Here is a 22,374-nt window from a genome sequence, read left to right as displayed (position 1 = left end):
TGTTTCACGATGGAGAGGCAGAGCAGGCTTTTAGATAACAGCCAGTAGCTCACTTTAACACCGGCCAATAAGGTTGAGGGTAAAGTGCCTGTTTACTATATCACGCTGCTCAAGTTTTACGCACCCCACAAATTTCCCCAATACCTTAATTGCTCCAGGGCAACCTTTAAGGGAAAAGGGAACAAAATGAAAGCATTTCAGACAGCTAATGCTCCTTACGTCTTTATCTTGGACTGTTCCTTTGTAGCTTTGTGTGAGGAGGAAGCCTGACATAGGCTACTGCACAGTTTAATGGCAAGTCTTATCCCTGTGACATCTCATATCCATAACTCTTTGTTATAGTCCATTACAAAGGAAGCCCTCAGTTCAGTTCGGAGAATATACCCCCGGCTCCACGGGGAACTGGCAATGTAGAAGAGGCTAATGTATTTTAATTCTTCCAGCCTTCAAGGCGATACAGGTCATTTTTGATCTTTTTGGGAGGTCCAGGCTGCCTTCAGGGGATCTTTTAGAAAAGGAGTGTTCAAGTTCTCCTTTCAAACCAGTTATGTTTGAAACACCGGCTCAGCCCCATTACACCGTTGTGCAGTTTAGAAGATAAGATGGGAGCTTCTAGTGCGGATTTGCAGGGCAAGTCATTTATCATCGGGGTAATTAATTTCCAAGTGTTCAAATGTGGCCAGGAAATTGTTCTACAACCGTGGTTGAAAGGCAGTATCAAAAATTGGCGGAATATATTTGATCAAATCAGCGTTACTTTTGTGACAGACGAAATTAACGGTAGGTAGATCTTCTACTGTAAAGTGAAGCTGTAGCGTTTTGTTCTTTGCATCCATCAAAAATGTCAATAACACATTTCTCCCACAAGCATTGACTGTTTACTCAGTGGTGTAGTTTCTTTTTTTGACAAATGACTCTTCAAGACAAAAATCCCAATAATCATGAATATCCCCCTTTTGTCAGTTAAGCTGTTGGCATCAGAAATCTAAGTGTAACAACTGTTTCACATCATGAAATATTAATCTGTGCACAGGAGGCTTAATGGTTATTGCTTGTTTCCAATAACTTTGATAACACCAGGCCGAATTAATTATTAGTTCAGCAAGCAGTGGCTGTCTTGTTAGCTCGAGGGAATTCATTTTGAACAGTGTGATATTTTATTGATCTCTGTAGGGAATTTTGCTTCATGTCTGCCCCCCCCCCGCCGCCCCACCCCGGGGAGATCAGAGCCGGTAGAGACTCAGTGTAGCTTAAGGACACCACAGCAAGGCAGATTCTTGACTTCAGCGTGACGACTGAAGGATGGGCTCTGTAACAGCCAACCCACCCTGCCTCTTATTATTATTTTTAGTCTTTAGAGATATACAACAGATATTCTTCAGGGATGATCAGTAAGGGCGATTTACTTTGTTGTGTTCTCCAATGTGTTGTCAGGACTCTGCTGCAAAAACATAATGTACTTAAGTTACTATATATTTTTCATCCCTTTAATATTAACAGGTTTTGAGATGGTGCTCTCCCCAAAATATTTTTTTTTAACAATGAGAAAACATCTTCCTTGTAAATATAATTTAGTTCTCCTAATAATTTTTTCCTTTAGCGCTTTTATATACTTTGTTCTATTTTATTGCCTATTTTATTGTTTTATTCTATTCTTTTTCAATATTTGAATATCTGTTTATACACTTTCTGTGTGTGTAGCGTGGAGGGGGCTACAGCTGCATTTCATTGCGCGATGACTGACAAGCTCAATCTGGAACCTTGAACAAGACAATATTTTCTTTAATTACATTTTCCTTCTTCTGTAAAACAAAACCCGTTCAGGTTGACAGACAAGCCAAATTAAGGCACCAACATCAGCTATAATTTGTAAAATTAACTGATAAAAGCTATATTATACACAATTACATCTCATTGTTGACACTTCTTCACTGGGACTAACACATTTAAACCGTATTTAGTTCAGATTGTTTACAAGATAAGGTAAAAACAGCGATTACTGTATCCTCGAAGCTTGATAGAAGCACAGGAAAATGTGAAACAGCCGGAGAATGCAGGAAGTAAGCAAAAACTTCAGTCGCACCGGCTTTCAAGGGATGTGATAGATTACCTCCAGTAATTACAGAGATCAAAAGAGAGAGAACAATGAAAATGTGTTTTCTAAACCGGCTGCTGATGCTTTAATTACAGCAAACATAAAAAGATCAGACATAGGTATAAAAAATAAATAATTTAGTGATACATTATAACAAGCTAATATAAGTGATATCTGAGTTTGAAATGAATGGTTCTGTTGCACTATCTGCACACTGAACATATGAATAAAACCTTTTTATTTGTGCAGCATGTGACCAGTTTTTCACTAAAGCAAGAGAATGCGCTTTGGCATCACGGTAAATAGAATTAATCGAACCGTTTATTTATTTTATTGTGTTCCTCTAACACCTGTGACCCTGTCATTCATTTCACTTGTATAAAGTGTTTGGTTGTCCCAGGCATGTGTGGGTCTCACCAAACAAGTTTTCTACTTAAATGTTTCTCATCTTTTATCCTCTATCCTTGACTCTGCTCAAAATGCACAAATAAAATTGGGCAAAATGAATGCCACTTTTCATATTTTTGTGCAAGGTCTTTGTGCAGGTTTTCTGTACACTCTGTATTCAAGGCCTTGTTGACACTGACATGCTTTTAAGGACTCATCGCCCTACAGATCATTTCAACGCTTCTGGAGGGGTCATCGACATTTCTAAAGTTTTGTTTTTCAGCTTGGAAATGTGTCTCCTAATGTTACTCCACCAGTACTTGAAATAACAGAAAAGGGAGTTCATGATTTGTTGTCGTGGTTTATAGTTAAAAGCACGAATGATAATGCTGTGGTTGTTCGAGTTAAATACGAGCAAGGGAGTGAAATTGAATTGTTGCTGTGAGATGAAATCTAAATGTACAAGTTACTGCAACATGAAGGGATAGACTGGAGGCATACGCACTGTATTCGAGCAGCGCCTTGCTGCTGACTTTTCTTTCAAATCTGGCTTACGTCACTCAAGCACCTTGTCGACTGGTGAGGAAACAGCAGTGCACTCTCTGTCAGAGCAAATCTGTCAGGCTTGACTGATGACGCCAACAGATGAAATGAGAATCTTTGTAATTTGGACTCGATGGTGCAATCTGTCATAGAGGTTCAACTTCTTTTTATTACCACACCGCCAGGCAAGTCGGATTTGCTTGTTTATTTGACATTGGATTAAATCCAAGAACTAGTTGGGTTGGATCTTAGTGGTAGTAGTTGTTGTTTGTACATTTACTTTCTACTCTTAGATTTATTAAAGCATTTGTCCAAGTTGGAAATTAACAGCTGCAGAGCTCCTGCCAGTCATTTTATGTCACTATGTATGGACGCAACAATACTATGAACTAAATGATGTCAGTGCTGCTTTAAAAATGAGGGTATAATTGACTTATTTTCAACTCTTTTAATTATGCTGCACTGTATGCAACTTAACTGTAATCAAGGGAATACCTTAAATGTGTGTAGTACAGCATATGTGACAACCAGTTTCTTAGGAAGTTATATGGAAAGTCATGTTTCTATTCAATTTTAGTGTATTTATGTCTGCTCAAGCAACATAATACTTATGATATGCTTATACAATATGAGTAGATCTATAACATTCAGTTATTTGGACTCCCCCTGAACTTAAAATGAGACTTTTCCTCCCAAAAAAGCGATCTTGCACTGTTCTTATCAACTCAGTGCTGAGAAATCAAACTGTGACTCTTATGTCACACTAAAGCACAGGGAGCCAATTAAAATTCACTGAGATAAACTCCAGGCTAAAGTTGAAATGCTTCAGGACACTGGGCTTGCTCATTTAGAATAGATTTTATGCACTTCGAATATATATATAAAATGACAGCCACGCACTCTTCCACAAGTAGAGCTGGATTTCAGTTTAACTTTATTAACCCAACACTGAAGCACTTGGCCTAAAACGGTGATATATATATACTCTTTTTTTTTTAATCCACAGAGTTACTGTGTTGGATAATGGAAGCCTACGGATTTCTAATGTTACTAAAATGGATGCTGGACTCTACACGTGTGTAGCCCGAAACCAGTTTGGAGTAGCGAGCAGTGCTGGCAGCCTTTTGGTTAAAGGTAAGATCTTATTTTCTTGACCTGGCTTCAAACATCAGCCCTGGTTGGTGTATTGATTTCAGCTGTACAAATTGCAGCTGGATTTTGGTTGTTTGTTGTTTGTTTTATCCCCATTAGCTGTGTCCTTGGCAAAAACTGCTCTTAAATACATGCATAAATACAGCAAAGAATGCAGTTACAGTAATAAAATCCATTTATTAAGACGATATCTCTATGATACCAAACAGTGCAATTACATCAACACCAAACATTTGATATACAAAACATAAAAGCTTGTTTGCTTTTTGTCATGTATTTTGTGGGATTGGTAGTCGTCTGTTAAAACCTTTCATGTAATCGATTTGAACGTGACACCTCTTGCAGGTTTTGTCATCCAGCCCTTGTAATAAACTATCACATAATTTACGGTTGTCGGTATTTCGGAGGAACACAAAACAAAATGATCTGGCTGCGAGACCCAACCGGCCAGTGCCGCTTCTGAAATTAACCGACACTGACCTTCACCACACACTTGATGAACAAACAGTGAAGCAGAATTGCTAGAAAAGCTGCCCTCCCGTTACCTGACGGATATATAGTCCAATTAGTTGATTGGCAGTGGCTGGAGAAAGCGAGACATGAGCAATGTTTAATTCATACTTTTTTTTTTTTTTTTGCACGGTGGCTCATAGCCACGCTCGGTTTGTTTGAGATTTCAATCCATTTAAGTCGCACACTTCTGCAGTGCAATGAATTTTCTAGGTCTTTCTAAAGAGCAGAGTCAACAACAGTGCTCTATTAAAATGCCTTTTGGTGATTCCTCTTCACAAGTTTTTTGAATTGCAAATTGGCTTGCATAGAAGCCCAATTTTGCTTTCTTTTTTCCCCCCAAAGCGTCTTTACACGTACGAATGGAGCTGTTTCACAGTGTACTATATATACGTATGTGTGCGTATTAATAATACTGGGCAGAGGTGGAATGTAGGATCTCCTAAAATATTACTACCACTACCACTACTACTACTACTACAGGAGACAGTAAATGTTTTGACATCTTTGCTTGATCACTATTATATATTAATATAGTAAATTATTTAATTGATTAGCAAAATTGTTGTCAATTGAAGATTACATATTAAATACAATTTAATGTCCATACTTGTTTAGTTTCGTCAGTAAAGTTGTGAGTATTGAACCCAGTACCAGGACTGTGCTGTCCTCCTGTCTATTGCTATTCACCTGGCTCCCCAGGTGCAAATCATTCCTAAGATTCCACCAGAGGTTGATGTCAGCTCCCACTTTATCCCAGACGTGTTATTTTGACGCAACTGAACCTCAGGCGTTGGGCATCACAACACATCCCAGCAATTCCTATGCTAATTCAAATCCAGCATATATCTATACAATGACATCAGCTCTTTGTGGTTGTTTGAAATACGCTGCTGTTCCATAGGTTTACAGAATGAGAACTGCCATGCACGGAGCGCACTGTAGGGAATGAGGGAGCCAATTTGTGATTTTCCTTCCAGTCATAACAGGAAATGAGCGTGACAGCTTAGCAATCGGAAGCAGAAAGTTTTACCCCTCTCATTTTGCATCTGGGGCCAAACTTTTTTCTGAAGACTCACCTGGAATGCACTGCCATGACCAGTCGGTTCTCCTTAGGGGGTGCCAGATAAACAAGCTGGCTTGTTTTGACAGAGCTGAATATAGACCTTTACTCCCCCTGACATGCTGCATTGGCTTGCCTGTCCATTAGATGCTTATGACATGCATGCATAATTCACAGTGGACTAGTGTATGGGCCTCTCAGCCTGCGCTATATTCTCTGCACTGCACTGCTGTTAAATGAGACACCCAGCTGAGACGGACCAAAGATTATGCTGATGTGCACCACGCTGAGGATAAAATAGGATGGCTTTTTGTCTCGGCACAAACAGAGCCAAATTATAGACTTGGATCTGACCTGCCGTAATGGTTGAGTTTTTCCTTTTGTTTGTTTATTTTTACTTCCTCTCTGTTGTTGCTCAGTGATATATAAGACCATACTGATTTAAAAAACTCAAAGAAAGAGATGCAATATAAGCTCACTGGCAGACTCCAAAGTAATTTATCTTGTTTGGTTAACACCTGGGACAGGATTTGACAAAGGACCGGATTTGTTTTTGAGTGTGGCATGTTTTTTCAATTATTTCTCCATGTTCAAGGAACATAAAGAGATTTAAAAGAGCTTGCTGAAAGAAGCATATGACTATAGATAAAGCAGACAGTCTAGACAGTATGGAAAAGGTACATCTGCTCTGAAAGAGTAGAGGAACTCTGTTAACATACCCCACCTTTCTAACTTGGTGCTCCGTGTTTACAGAGCCAACTGTGATCACCAGTCCAGCCGGTCATCTGGACGTGACTGTGGGTGAAAGCATTGTGCTGCCCTGCCAGGTATCCCATGACCCCACGCTGGACCTCAAGTTCACCTGGTTCTTCAACGAGCAGCTCATCCACTTTGGAAGCCACTGGGCCTATTTTGAAAAAGTTGGTGGGGTAAGTGCAGTAACCTCTTTAGATCCTCTGTGTCTCTGTGTCCTCAAGGTAAGACATGAAGGAAATACGATATGTTGCGTCCCCTTCAGATCACAATCATAACTGTGTGCAGGAATCATATGCACACAGTTATGTGTTTGAAGCACTGGATCCTAGTATAGTGCCAAGTACCATTTCCTGAGAAAAAACAAGTACTTCTATATCCTCTTGACAATCCCCATGTTTCCACTTGAACATGGTGACTGTGCTTTTGACTTTACCACTTATAAAAAGCTTCCAGCATCTGAAGATAGGCTTAAAGCAAAGCTATGTGTTCAATTCACTTCAATGTTATTTATATATCGCCAAATCATAACAGAAGTTATCTCAGGGCACTTATCATATGGAGCAGGCTTAGACCGTACTATTTCTGATATTATATATTTCTGATATTACTCAAGCAGCTGCGTGGGTCATCTGGTTGAGGGGGGGTCATTTGAGCAGCGGATGTTGAGCAAGAACACGGGGGGCAGTAGGTGGCTTGCAATCATAGATCCAGACTCTTTAGCTCCAGAGGCGGAAATACCTGCAGAAAGCAATAGAAGGAGAGAGGAGAGAGAGACAAGAGAGCACACAACTACTGGAGAGGGAAGATGTCGAGTTAGTAACATGCATTAATGGGACAAGAATGCGTACAGATGGAGAGGAGGAGAGAGGAGCTCCGTGCATCATAGGAAGCCTCCCGGCAGTCTAGGCCTGTAGCAGCGTAACTAAGGGATGGTTCATGGCTCACCTGAGCCAGCTCCAACTATAAGCTTTTTCTCTACATGCTCACTTTTTATTAAAGATGAAATTTTACACATATTGGGTAATTTACTCATGAGGAAATTAGCTATTTGAACTCCATTAAAATGATCATTAACACATTTATGTCTCATTTCTCTGCAACTTCATTTCAGCTTTATCTTATGAAGAACAAATTATTGAATGCTCAAATCATACAGATATATTTCTTTTGACTGAACAACAGGGCTCTATGTTTGCCTGTTCTGCTTGTTAATAACACCTCCTCCATTGACAAAAGCAGCAACCAAGGAATTCATTATGCAATGCTCAGCCATGCGTTTGATCATCTAACACCAAATATTTTTCTCTTTTAATTAGGAAAAGCAATTATGAGGTCATGGCTTCTTTATCACCTCTTGTTGTTTTCTTGCGGCATGATCATTGATAATAATAAGTGCTTTATAATTGCCTGTAACCCTGCAGTTCATCTAAACACTTGACTCCTCCATACCAAACCCAAACTGACATGTTGTGGTAGAAAAATGATTGACTTATTGACGGTGGATAATCACCTTACTTAAACTGATGATCTCTATGGAATATAGATGGAATATACAAATTTAGCTGATTTTTGTCTTTTGGGAGCAGACTCTGGTATGCTTTTGACTATTGATAGAGATTGAGTAAAGCTTGTAACACACAATAGCAGTGAGTCATTGGCTTAAGCTATAGGCATCATTAATGTAGCAACTATAAGAACCAAGTCCTTCTCCCCTAAATGAATGAATCCCAGTGTTTGATTTGACTTTTTACACCCTCAGAAATCTTTTGTAAGTGTTCAAAAATCTGTTACAAAGAGAGGTGAAATGTGCTTTCTCGATCCAACACAAAGTAAACTGAAGAATATCAGTTTTACGTAGCTTAGGGAGTCATACAATTGTTGTAATACAGGTTGTAATATTATACCTTTAGACAACATCGAGCAACAAGCTCCTTCAGCACTGCGTTACGGCTCCGAAATGGAAAAAAAAGAATTATATACTGTGGGCTACTGTTATTTTTAAATGTACTGTTGAAATGATGACACAGGGGAGTAATGGTTAAAAACCCTGCAGCAACGTCATTTAAGCATGCTGGTAGAGAACATACCGCATCCTGCAAGTGTTGAAGACTGTATGCCTCCAGCAATACTTACACCAACCTCCTCTCTTGTTGGGTTAACATTTTGCAGCTCCAAGTGGAGACGTGCTTCTTGCATGTCGTGGACCTAATTGTTAATACCAGAGCTGTATTCACAGCTTCAGTAAGGGCTGTGATTGATGAAATTACGGGTGTCTATCCAGAAAAGACATCTGAAATTCAAAGACATTTTAAACACAACAGTATAGAACAAATTGAAATATACTTTCCTACGGATGGACAAGCTGGCTTACGCGTATATTCTTATATATGCTTATATTACTTAAGATAAAAAGGAGATGAAAAGGCTGACTGAAACACATTTTCATTATTGATTTGAAAAAAACATCTTTGTAATTATCTGATATATTTTGCTCAGTTCTTTTCATGTAACCCAACACCCCATAAATCACGACAAGTCAGCCATTACATAAAGCAATTGAAATGCCTTGTAGATACAGACTTGATGTGCAATATGGAGAGAATGTAATTTACCTTTTATTCTATGTCTTAAAGCCACAGGACATACGATTACTGTATTTTGCAGGGCTTCTTATAGTCTCACAGGATTTAATAAACAACTTTGAGGTTTCTTTTTTTCTTGCTGTGTCTAAAATTTGCCAAAGTGAGAGATGTGTGACCCATTCCATCCCCAGTTATATTATTTTAATGATGGCAGGGAGTTTCAAAGAGTGAATGACTTGCAGCAACTGAATTTTTATCTCTATAAAATGTCCCTGATTATACATCAAAGTAATTATCGAGTCTCATCCTGTTTCACAGTCCCTTACTTTCATAGATAAGACATCAACTTAACATTAGCTCTAACTTTAAAGTTCAAAGCTAATAATGCATTTGGCATTGAATGGTTGTCTGTAAAGTAAATGGAATCAGAGTGAATAAAAGGGATAGGGCTGAAAGAAGCTTTTTAATTCTTCACAAAGAACCGTCCTCATAAATGATCATGAAAACCTTCAGTCAGTCATTTGTTGCGTCCCTGGACTTGTGCTGCACAGTACCTTTCTCTTCCATAATGTAATCGACTGAATGCCAAAAGAAATCACTGTGACATTGCACTTGTTTCTGCAGTCCTTTTAGTTCATTTTTAAAATTCTACCATTTTCCAGTTTTTCTTCACTCTTTTTACTTCTGCACTGACAGCGCTCGGCTGGTGACATCATGATCCGCAACATTCAACTGAGGCATGCTGGGAAATATACGTGTGCCGTTCAGACCAAGGTGGACAGTGTGTCTATAGCCACTGATGTGGTAGTCAGAGGTAAGGATGTCCCTCACACCACATGTTAAAAATCAATCCTTAAAGTCTGACTTGTTGTGCGTTAAGAGGTTATGGCGAGCACACATTGCCACTATGCTGTGGCTGACATGCACCCACTCAGACATGTAAGTACAAGGCTACAGCGGCTATGGAGATACCAGAGAAAGGCTCAATTATCTTTTATCTTTCATCTTTTGTAGCAACATATATTTAGCAAAGCAATTTCTGCTACAAATTCTCACTAGCCACGAATGCCACTCTCTTTCACAGTGAATGAAAAATGTTGAAACGATAGTACAATAGCTGACTGCATGGCAATACTCTCCTATTCAATAGCAGAATAAACAAATCTCCCCATTACTGCTCTATATCAAAAAGTGAATGAAAGAAAGTGAACAAAGTTACTGTTGGATATATAAGTAAAGCACGATACGGCCTGACAATGTACACCATATCCATGTAGGCACAGTTTGTGGGCCATGCACCTTTGCCCTCCAACATAAACCTCTTTTAAGTTTTTGATCCCTTAAATTGAACCAACGTCTGAACCAGTTGTGAATAGTTTCACCCGTGTGATTTTCCCTTATAATATCTTAGATTATTTGATATCAATCTTTAGAAGAGGTTAAACTATCTAGTCATTTCCATAAAAATATACTTAAAATTATATTAATGTATTTTCTTCTGTTCTATCCTGTTAATCGTCTCTTGACCCGTCTGATTTACTTTGATCCCTATGTTGGGAACCACTGCTGTAAGGCATGTTATGATCTTTTTTTATTTCCTAAATTAAAGGACAATAAACTGCACTTCAGAAAAAAAAGACATACATTCCACTTTTAAAATTGTTTTGCCACCAATATAACAAACATTATGTCTGCACTGGTTGTAGTTCAGTATTGCAGTCACAGCGGTCCTAATATTCACTTTCTAATCAGTCTGTTACATCAGCTGTTCTTCTGCTTCTTGTCTTCATTAATCTCTACAGTATATATCATCGTGTAAGTGACCTGTGACTAATTATCCTTCCAGGTCCCCCAGGCCCCCCTGTGGACTGTCAGGTGACTGAGATGACAGAGACCACTGCCTCTGTGTCCTGGGGACCCGGGATGGACAACCACAGCCCCATCCTCAGCTACACCATCCAGGCCAGGACGCCCTTCTCTCTTGGGTGGCAAGCCGTTACCACCGGTAGGCTGGTTTCATCTGACAGTCCTACGTAGGTCGTGTGAATGAAGTTTATTGAGTAGAGTGAGGAGGGGGGGGCATGACTGGTATCCTTTTCAAACACCTCACATGAAATGGCAACAAATAAATAACACATCACCAGCTTGGCTAACTTTCAGTGGCAGATCTTGCAGGGCTTTGATGAAAGGTTATTTCTGTGATGTCTCTCAGTTCCTGAGCAGCTCGGGGGGAAGCAGCTGTCAGCCACTGTCATTGACTTGAGTCCCTGGGTGGAGTACGAGTTCAGAGTCCTGGCAACCAACAGCATAGGAACAGGAGAGCCCAGCAAACCCTCCAAAAAGGCCCGCAACAAAGAAATGCGTACGTACCAGAAGCTCCTTACATTTCCTCTGCTGCCAAAAGTGAAACAAATTGTTTGCAAATGATGCACATTATATGTAGAGAGGTCCTACTTCAGGACGGAAATTACTTCCCTTCAAAGAACTTTATTGTACCAGTGTATTTCAGAGAATTCTCCGCTTCCTCAGGACACACAACACGTGAATGAACTAAATTCACAACAAATACATTGCTGCCTGGCAGCTTCAGTCAGACAGTTTCACCTGTGTGTGTGTGTGTGTGTGTGTGTGTGTGTGTGTGTGTGTGTGTGTGTGTGTAGGGAAAAACAAGTCCTTCTTAGGGCAGTGCATAGAAAATACATATAATAGATACACGTTTTGTTCAGTCATCTTGCATCAAATCTAGTCAAAGGAGTGGATTAAAAAGTGATTTAAATGTAAAATTTACAATTAAATCACCCAACCCATATAAATATATACTGTATATTGTCTCACAGTTACCAACCCATAAAAATGCCCTCTGACTGAGTGCAGGGCTGTACTTTATGGCTTCATAAGGTGTTTGGATTTGAAGTTGTTGTATCCACTGTGCTACACATTGAAAAGCGAACTCCACTGATTTTACACAAAGTCTGTTTACAGGTCTGGTGGGGTACTGCTGCATATGTGAAAAAAATGTAGAAAGCCTTTTGTGGCTCCGGAAGAATGCATTGAATAAAAAAGACGATATCTCTGTTTGTACTGCATCGATTTTGATCCCTTCTTTTTTTTTAATCGTGAGTGAACACAATGTTATAGGAGTGCTGAATCGGTGGGGTACTCTTTAAAGTATGAATTTAAGAAAGTTCTAACTCCTGAAAATGATGTTCAATGCCAAAAACCGTTTCAATGTAATGGTGAGCAACAGAATATTCCATATCTTGATTTGCTATTGAATATACAAACTGGTGCTTCTAACACTGCGGTTGATCTGTTAGTTCCCAGAGTGACTCCGGCCCGAGTGAATGGCGGTGGTGGAGGACGTTCGGAGCTGGTCATCACTTGGGAGGTTAGCTTGCATTTACATACGTTAACATCACACACTGTAGATCCAGTCTCTTTTTGTTTTGTTTAAGTGTGTGTGTCTGTGTGTTTATGCTGAAGAACGAGGATCTGGGGGGGGGGGCTATGATGTCACCTTAGGGACCGGAGTGTGTTTGAACAATCACGTGGTCATGTGATGTCACAATCTGAATACATGTGTTTTTAGTGAGCGGATGTGAATGTAATTTTAATTCATGTGTTACATTCAAATACATAATTGAAATGGATTTCAATACAAAAAAACACAATTTTGACATATATATGTATAAATGTATGATATAAACCTGTTTATATTGATATTGATATCAAATGCAACAGTAATGAAATATTGACACTTAATGTTTGTATAATCTTAGTTTGTGATCGTCTAAGACTTCCAGCTTTACTTTGGTAATTCATTTCTTTTAATGTGAAACTGGAACCTACAGTATAAAGAATAATTCTGCAGCTCTGTCTGCATAATATTTTATTTCTCCTCAGTATAAAACCACTTAACCAGACAGAGAGATAAGTTCATGCAAGGCTTGCAAGTACAGTACCACCCTCAGCACTGTTCCTCTAAGTGCCCTAATCGGTGCATAGCTGCGTTTCTTTTAGATATTAATATCTTTAAGATCATTCATCTTGAGTCATCCCTCTGAGTCATCTCATACCTCCTCAGCCTGTTCCTGAGGAGCTGCAGAGTGGCCCGGGCTTCGGCTACGTGGTGGCTTTCCGCCCACTCGGGGCGCAGGGCTGGATGCAGGCTGCTGTCACGTCCCCGGACGCCTCTAGATACGTCTTCAAGAATGAGAGCATCCCTCCCTTCTCCCCTTACCAAGTCAAAGTCGGGGTTTACAACAACAAGGGAGAAGGCCCTTTTAGTCCAGTGACCACCATCTACTCAGCGGAGGAAGGTGTGTATTATTACAACTATACAGCAACGTGATTACACACTGCGACAACAGATCAGAGTAGTTTTAGTCTTATTTTTATTGTTTGTTATTTTGATTCCAGTTTTAGTAATTGTCATTTTAAACACAAAGCCTTGCCTGAACAACAAGTGGACCAACAACTGTCTAGTTAACAAATCAATTTCAAATAACTGTCATTAAAAGTGAACACTGGAAAATCTTATGTGTAGCACGGATCGAGTCTAAAATCCTCTTTCCTGTTTCAACAACTTGAAAGGCCATTAAAACATATTTTCTCTCGTCAGTTTCTTGCTGATCGACGTGGTCCTACATGAACACAAACACGTTCTTCCAAAGTTAAAACAGTTATTTCACATTGTGTTTTTGTCTGAGCTCTTCTCACTGGTTTCAAGTTGGCCGGGCTCAGATGGCGAAAGGTGATGTTACATATTTTCACGCACCAATTGGGATTTAGCAATATGTGAATCGAAATCTGGTGGCAGTTGTTGTGTTGTTTGCTGCTGTCGAGACTGATCTGTCAACCTAATCTGTTCAAACCGCACACCCACACAGTCTGATGAAGTAATTCTTAATAAATGATGAGAAAGGATGTTTTTTTATGGACTTTAACTTAAATATAGTCATGAATAATTAATGTTACAGAGAAATATTTTTTTCAGGGGCTGTAACATTGTGTTCAGTTGACAGACTAATGCCTCGTAGCCACTTGCAGTGGTGGTGTTTTGGCGCTTACACAAACAACAGAATAACGTCTGTTTATCAGGAAAGGCCAGCCTCAAAAACTGAGAGGTAATTACTTTCTTTATGCCCAAGGTTTGTTTATTGTTAAAAACTGTCCGCTAAACCTGAAACGCTCATCTTATTCTTTAGTGTAAACATGTACATGTACAGGAAAATCCTTTTATTTCTGGCTAAGTAATTAAAGGAGTTTTTTGGGCAGAGTAAAACTCCTTCAATTATTTAACAGGAACATTTTCTTGCGTATGTTGTTCACAGGATACTTCAAAAGAAGATAAATGTGTTTAGATGAGTACCTTTCCATTATTATCTCAGTTTCTTTAACAATAAACATGCAGTCCTCATTTGTTAAATGTATTTGTGATGAACGTGCTACAGGCACCAGCACTAAAGTTATCATATCATATTTTTGAGTGATATGGATTCCAGCAAAAAACTTTTTTTTGGACTGAACCTCACACAGTGGTATGGATAGATTAGATGGAGCCACAGTATATTCAATAAGTCATACTGTAGACGTGGGTGTAGTGAATCCGTGTCTTCCTGCTTATCCTGACTATCCTTCTGTGCCTCTCAGAGCCCAGCAGAGCTCCAGGGAGGCTGAGGGCGAGGAGCGTATCAGCGTCCGAGGTGGAGGTCACCTGGAAGCCCCTGGCCTGGAGCAACAACCGCAGACGCATCCTGGGCTACGAGGTCAAACCAACACATGCCCACACAATACGAATTATACAAATATAGTGGACAGTGCTAACAGCTAGTGGTACTATATCTGTTTTTTCATTGGATAACAATGCGATGACCTTTTTGTATTAGTGGCTATAGAATTATTCATTCATGAAGTAAACTAAAGTTGAGCACCATGAAGCCCTCTAGGATTCATGCCCACAACTGTACAGTTACAGATGGAAGTATTAAGTAACAAATCAGATGCAGGCTTGTAAAGTATAATGTGTGTATTTGTTGTGTGTTTTTTAGCTGCAGTACTGGGGTGAGAGGGAGAAGCCGGACGCAGCCAGCGTGATCAGGACAGTGGGGAATAAAACTTCAGTATTCATCAGGGATCTGGAGGGCAGAAGCACTTACTACATGTCCCTGCGGGCCTATAACAGCGCCGGAGTGGGTCCACAGAGCAGCATAGTCAATGTGACGACCAAGAAACCACGTAAGGACTCTCAACATATTGCTGGGACTGACTGTGTCTTTTTGTGCATCGTTTTCATCCCCTCTGGTTAAATGTGCATAATCATATATTTCATTTCGCCAATTATGTTTCACCAATTAGAGTAAAAATAAGGAATATTCACTACACAAGACCACTTTAAAGTTAGCATGTGGAGGTTTCTTTTTTGAACAACTGTAATATTTATGGGATGCCCCCGGGGCTGAATGCTTCAGGCGCATATCACATGCAGTAACTTCAACATCCGCAGTTGGACTCCTGGCCGGGGGAGCTTTGTTGCATGTCACACCCCTCTCTCTCTTCCCACATTTCCTTTTGCTCTGATTGTCCATATAAAGGCAAAAAGGGCCAAAACATGAGTTAAAGGTGTTGTCTCGCTCATAAAACATTTGCAAAGACATTTTTTTTACATATTTTGAAACCTGTAGTATTTACATCATCTTGAAATTTTATTCTCTCCTTTTTATGGACACATTGCTTTCTTTCTTGCCGTCTTACCAATGTGTAGTGAGGGACTTCATATAGCCATCCTTTCATTTGATAGGCATGTCATATTTTGATGTAAATGCTAGATTAATTTATGGTTGCGCTGGGCGATTTGACATGCAGGCTTAGCTGGAAAATGATGAGATGTTCCATGCTGAGAGATTTCCTATGAACGTTAGTTAACTCCTCTTTATATTGTTTCACCTTTGAGTGAGCGTAAACAAAAACAGCACTCTTCAATGGGTACCTGTGACAGATGTGTGACATAATATAAATGAATATCACAGTTATAATACGTCTGTTACACACTCACACGTCACTCTCTCACTAACAGCCAAACATAAGACTGTTCTCACTCCCACATACACATTCCTTGAGTCACTGCTCACTCCTAACAGTAGGTTGATGAGCTGATATGACAAATCTCCTTCATGCTAAGTTGGCCCTGGACTTTACTGTTTATTGACTGGGTCGCGCATTGTTTTTCTCCTTCCTCTTCCTCTCCTTCTGCCACTCCCCTCGTCCTCCTGCAGCTCCCAGTCAAGCCCCGGTCAAAATCATGTGGAACACTTCCAACTCCAAAGTCATCCTGAGGTGGGACCAAGTACACGCTCTGGAGAATGAGTCAGAAGTCACAGGATATAAGGTGGAGACACTACACATTTACTCCACATGACTACACTGGGTTTTTGTGTGTGTGTTTTGTGTGCACTCATATTTATAAATACACTGACTTTGCTGTGTAAGTAAGGAAGCATCTAAACTCTCACTGTAGTGTTAACTGCATTTCTGTGTTCTCCCTGTTTTATACAGAAGTTGTGGTGGTGTGTGATGTGTAGCTGCATATAATTCAAATTTGAAGTCTTCAACAAATTGCCAGCTTTCCTTAAAATAACAAATCCTTGATAACCCTAACACCCACATCCCAGTATTTGCAGCCACATAGTTTCAGCACACACACACAAGATTCTACAACTTTTCTGATTGTTGCTCAAGGGGGAGTCATTGTAGGACATTTATACATGATACCAAGTCGGTTGATTTTCATCTTCCCACATTGTGACATTTGACTTGTCATAGCATCATATGCATAATACATTTTTTTAGTGACTGCTTCAGAGATTGCATTTCAGGTTGTTATAAATCCTTCTGAAGAATTTGGCTTATCAATCTAAAAGAAATGTTACAACATTCATTTGCAGCCACCTACATTTAGAATATGAATCTGGGAAATCTGGGTCTTAGTCACCTGCAGTCATTATTCTCACTACATTAAAGGGGTCTCCTGAAAGTGGAGCGTACTGTATAGTAAAATGGACAGATGCATCCACAGCCCAGAGTCAAGCTGCAGCTGATGAATCAGGATTGATACGTCTCTACATTCCCTTTATCTCTGCTGCACCCTCTCCAACACAGTCACCTGCAGATTCATCCTTGTAAGTTTCAGAGGCAGTGCGTTACATCTGGTGGAGCCGTCTGGAAGAAACACGAGCTAGAGCTATTTTTCTTGTCAACGCATCAACAAGAACACTCAGTATGATGTGCTGTATCTGGAGTGACTTGATGCCAAGCCTCACATTGTTATCATCTTTCTCCGCTTCCTGCAGGTGATGTACAGCCAGGACAAACACAGCCGTCCCAGTGTGGTGGAGACCAACACCACCTCCTTGGAGTTGTCGCTGCCGGTCAACCAGGACTACGTCATCCAAATTAAACCATTCAGTGAGGGAGGGGAAGGCAGCAGCAGCCGCCAGATCACCATCCCCAAGATAGCAGGTGGGACAGTGCTGAGACAGTGCTGAGAAAATGATGTCGAATGAATGAATTAATTCAGTTTTGAGTCCACGTTTCCTCAACTTCTCTCGTCTACTTCTCTCTAAACTGATTTCATCTATCTAAAACTCCCAGAGAAAGACTGTGCTAGTTGCTAGTAATCAAAGACTGATGTGTATGTACTCTATAATATACTGCCGTAACACTATAATAGTGCTGTAAACACAACATGTTCTGTAGCTGCATTGCATTATGGTCTTTTGAGGCTGCTGCCTGTAGATAAATTGGTATCTCTGACTCTTCTATGAGGTATTTTCTTTGCCCTTAAATGTTGGTGCAAAATGGTGAGTCTTCAAGTAAGCCTTTTCTCTCTGAAGTACAAATGTCGTGTTTATAGTTGTCTTAGCTGCAAAATACAGTCCCTTATCCACAGACTGAGAAATATGTATCATCAAACAACAAAATGGGCTCAGACATGCAAAGAATATTGCCAGAAGCTGGCTGTTTGAGAGTGGATTTTTCCCTTTAATCAAACTACGTCTGCTGCTGTGCCCACCCCACGTCTACAGTCTGCCTCTTTGAAAGTCAGGTTTCCCCAGAAGTGAGCGCAGCACACCAGTGCCATCTATTGATATAGTTGTGTAGTTACACCGCACTGTAATTCTTTGTACTGAATGCATTAGTTCACACTCAGAGCCATTTTTACGGAGCAGTTTTACATGAATTATTTCATACAATTCTAGACCATACCAGACATTAAGAATAAAAGAGCTGCTGGATTTTTGATTTGTTTGTGTATTTCAGGCTCCTTGGCCATTGGATCAGCCCCCGAGTCTTCTGCATTTCCCTTGGTCAACCTCGCAGCACTAATCCTCACAGCCAGGACTGTATTATGACAAACATCTGCAGGAACCCAGGCTCTACAGCTGCTTATTAAAAGGAGAAACAGCAGGTCAAAGACAACGAGAGGCTGACAGCCGCATTTCCGCCTGCTTCCCTTCCCTACCCTACTGTGTCTTTCCTCTTCTTTCTACAAAGATCTCTTTGTGAGGAAGATTCTTTTCCTCCACCTTTCTAAAGGAGTTACTTTAAGGAACTGAGCTCTTTCAGAAGTTGCTTTTATGGAACTGAAAGGACACCGTGACTCGACTGCAGTCTCTTTGAAGATGCTTCTTTCTTTGCTCCTTTCCAACCAATGGATATTCTCACATGGTTTTAACCTCGGAGGCACAGCGGTGAGTGATGCACAATAGGATGTGTATATGTTTTCTCTGTGGGACTGTGCAGGTTCTGTTAAACGGATATGTGTGTAACTCTGGACCTTTCTTGGATGATGGGATTTGATTTTAACTTGGGGATGGAGGAGACCAAAAGCGCTTACATGGCTCATATTTATGTGAGTGTAGTTATATTTAAGCTCGGTTTAAGACAAGGAATGGGTGAAGTCATTTCCCTCCTCTCTTTGGGCAGTTTTTGGGAAACATCCTGTGTAAGAAGGAAAACCAATTGTTACTAATCCCTGCCAAAACGACCGGGAGCTAAGCCTCATTGCTTTATGACAAACCAGATTTTAGGACCTTTGTAACTTTGCCTGGATTTTATTCATGCTCTTACGTTACACCGCATTACATCGAAACCTCGGAGTTGCCATGAAACTTGACTGTAACCAAAGGTATTGAGCCAACAAGGTTCAGTTCCACCTGTTGTGAGAAAATGCAGCGTGTAAACCCCGAATATGGCTTTCATTGTAAAAAGCAGACTTGTGTTGATCAATTGATGTCTTACCTTCCTCCCTCATCCATGATGAGTGTGTGTAACAAAGGCACGCTGAGCAATGTGAGCCGCATTGTTGTACACTGTATGTATGAAATCCTCAGGTCCCAAATGAGCCTTAAGTCTTATGATTATTATCCATGTTGTTATTATTCAAGAGGCGTTTTATTTATTTTCCTCCTCTGTTTATCCACATTGTGTTTTGGCTCACTCATGCTATAATTTATGAATAACTGACCTTACTGTACGCTATGTTGAGATTCTTCACTTTTGTTACTACTTCGATCGTATTTTTTTGGGGGTGTTTTGGGGTCAGAAAACAACATGCCTTTCTCCTACGTCTTTCATGATGAGCATTGTAATACAGTACAAGTGGCAGTGATATCGGACTTTTCTAACATAGCTTATTACAAAGTAGGGATGGTATTTTACTGTCAGCTGCTGATGAGGCATGAGATTGGTCGGTGTAAGTACCTACGTTGCTTAGGATGTCTGAATGGATCAACCTGCTTTTAATAAACATAATGCCATTTTCCCTTATTTCTTTCTTTGATGAGGCCAAAAGGTCGTGCCTCGTCAGGCCATGCTATTTATGGTCTTCCTTAGCAGATGGCGTTTGCTAGTAAGTGGACCTTGAGGTAAGATTTCTTTTTCCAAACTACAAACTACATTTTCCAAGGTCATGAAGAAACTCAGTTTCATTCAAATTTAAAGGGGGCCAGGGTTGAAGCTGAAAAGAACAAGAAACTCATAAAGTGTAGTAACTTCCAGTGTGTATTACTGTACATAAACTTGAACCACTGCTTCTACTAATCAGACTACGTAATTGATTGTGATAAGAGATCTACAATCTCAACAAGCAAATCATATTTTTACATGCCTTTATGGAAGATATTGTTAAAGCATTCACAGTTTGGGGTGAAAAAAATTACAAGAATTGATTCCATTCTTTGTTAAGTTTCGGGTTCCGTCTTCAATTAAAGTTCAGGACTTGACTTGGCAATTTCAGAATGTAAATTTTAATCTCTTTAAGCCGTTTTGTTGTAAATGCATTTCTGTGCTTGTCACACTGTGAGTCCCACCCTTCTGATCACACAAGAGAGAGAGAGCAGCATTTTATTCCCTCTGTTCTCCCTCCATGGATGCTCCTGATCAATATTTTGAAAACAGATATAAGTGCAGTCGATATCTGCAGATCTATCCAATCCTGTAAACTGGGAATTTGTCGCCTCCCTGAGATTTTTTGGCTATTTTTTGCAGTGATCTTCACACTCACTGCCCTCACAGGGTGGAGAGCATCAGTGAAGTCGAAGTTTCATCGATTTGTTCCATTTCATGAGCTGCATGTGCCACTTTGAAATCATGCCTCTGAAAAGACTGGGTTGTGTTAAACTTCAAAAATATCTGTCAGGGCAGGACATCTCACCAACTGCATTATATAGGTGAGGTTCAAACACGAATGTACAGATTGTGTAAACATGCTTGTTTGATTCAAACTTTTTCTCTTAGTTGTGAGATGCATTTGCAGCATCTTTACTGCTTACAAACAAAATAGGTGAGCAAAGTTTTTTTTACAGTCATTAATTTTCCTTAACAGACCCTAAAACCATAACCCTACTCCATAATTTGTTCATGATTGAAAAATACAGTAGCTGCACTTCATTATTGCACACACATACCAGCTGTAACAAGACAAATATGTGGATATGTGGAAGAGATCAAACAGAGGGATACCCTTCTCATCTTGTTTTTTTTCTGTCTCTTCTTTATTCATTTCGAAGGAATGCAAGTACAATGTACAGCAAAGACACAGCACCAAGCGATGGAGAGCAGCAGAGCAGAAGAGATGAAGCTGCTGTGGAGGAGGAGGAGGAGGAGGGGGGCTCTGTACAGAGAGGAGAGGGCCAGGTTTAAGGGTCAGCCAGAGGTCATCCAATCAGACTTCAGCACCGGGTGTCTCAGCCACGGCCAAATATCTGTGATTTATCACAGTCTGGTTATTACTTGTCAGGCTTCCAGGAGCAGGAAGTGTATTCTGGACAGAGGAAGTTTGACCTTACAGGTTGATCCAAGGATGATTTGGATAGTTTTGCCCCTTCAATGAAGAACGGTGAGAAGGATTTCAGCTGGGTGTGCTTGATGTTGTTGCAAAGCTCTCTTCTTTCAGGCAACTGGTGCCCCCTAGTGTACATCAAGCCCATTAGGCCATTAACTACTTTACATCTTCACAATCCACCAAACGGCACCAAATATACAGTACAAGGTATTCATGGCTGCATTGTTTTTTTTTTTCCACCTTCCAGTTTGACACCCACATCCATGATTAACCATCACTTCAAAAGGATTTCGGAACCAAAATATGAAACACAACGGGAATTACACCACACATGAGAACGTTGACGGTAAAGTGAGTGTCTGAAAGCCAAAGTTATACCTCAGTAAAACCCTCATAAACCTGACATGACAGCTTTGACATTGTTTTTCTCATCTGAATGAATTTGCTGTTGCATTTGTGTATAAAATATGACTTTCCCAAGGAGACGGAGATTTTGCAGGTATTGTTAAAGACAGCATAATTAAAGGGAAAACCTTGCCGTGTCAAGTTTATGCATCTGACTTTCTGGCACTTCTGTAATGAAAAGCTTGTTCATATAAAGTTATTTCATACAAAATCAGAGTTTGTACAATTCGACCGCTACCTTAATTGGCACACTACGTGTCTACGGCAGACACTACGGTGTCTGTACCAAATCACACAAAACTACAAGTTCAGAGATGCTGCTCCTACTGTGTATTTTATTTATAACACTGTACTTTGCTTGAAAGAGTACTGATGCGTAACACCTTTTCTGTTGAAGGGTGAAGAAAATTGGTTGTACAATAAAAATATCTATATGTAGGCATGGCAGGCCCACTTCATTTTTCTCTACGGGGGAAATCAAATTAAAATAAAGATATATTGAACAGCACAAGTGGCTTGCAAAGAGATGAAACTGGTT

General features: G+C 40.1%; 1 protein-coding gene across 1 annotated transcript in view; it reads left to right on the top strand.

Annotated features, from left to right (window-relative positions):
* The window catches only part of cntn3a.1 (contactin 3a, tandem duplicate 1), a 62,900-nt gene extending 44,402 nt beyond the window's left edge, over positions 1-18,498 (top strand). Inside the window, exons 11-22 of the mRNA XM_070910936.1 lie at positions 4,032-4,159; positions 6,504-6,679; positions 9,785-9,902; positions 10,935-11,093; positions 11,301-11,450; positions 12,406-12,476; positions 13,173-13,407; positions 14,741-14,856; positions 15,139-15,325; positions 16,363-16,475; positions 17,437-17,605; positions 18,407-18,498. Of these exons, the coding sequence (XP_070767037.1) occupies positions 4,032-4,159; positions 6,504-6,679; positions 9,785-9,902; positions 10,935-11,093; positions 11,301-11,450; positions 12,406-12,476; positions 13,173-13,407; positions 14,741-14,856; positions 15,139-15,325; positions 16,363-16,475; positions 17,437-17,605; positions 18,407-18,498 (1,714 nt within the window). The remainder of the gene's footprint in view (positions 1-4,031; positions 4,160-6,503; positions 6,680-9,784; positions 9,903-10,934; positions 11,094-11,300; positions 11,451-12,405; positions 12,477-13,172; positions 13,408-14,740; positions 14,857-15,138; positions 15,326-16,362; positions 16,476-17,436; positions 17,606-18,406) is intronic.
* The last annotated feature ends 3,876 nt before the right edge of the window (positions 18,499-22,374 follow it).

The sequence above is a fragment of the Enoplosus armatus genome, chromosome 8, assembly GCF_043641665.1.
Source record: "Enoplosus armatus isolate fEnoArm2 chromosome 8, fEnoArm2.hap1, whole genome shotgun sequence".
In the NCBI taxonomy this organism is placed as follows: domain Eukaryota; kingdom Metazoa; phylum Chordata; class Actinopteri; order Centrarchiformes; family Enoplosidae; genus Enoplosus; species Enoplosus armatus.
The sequence above is the reverse complement of the archived record's forward strand: the minus strand, read 5'-3'. Positions and strand labels throughout refer to the sequence as shown.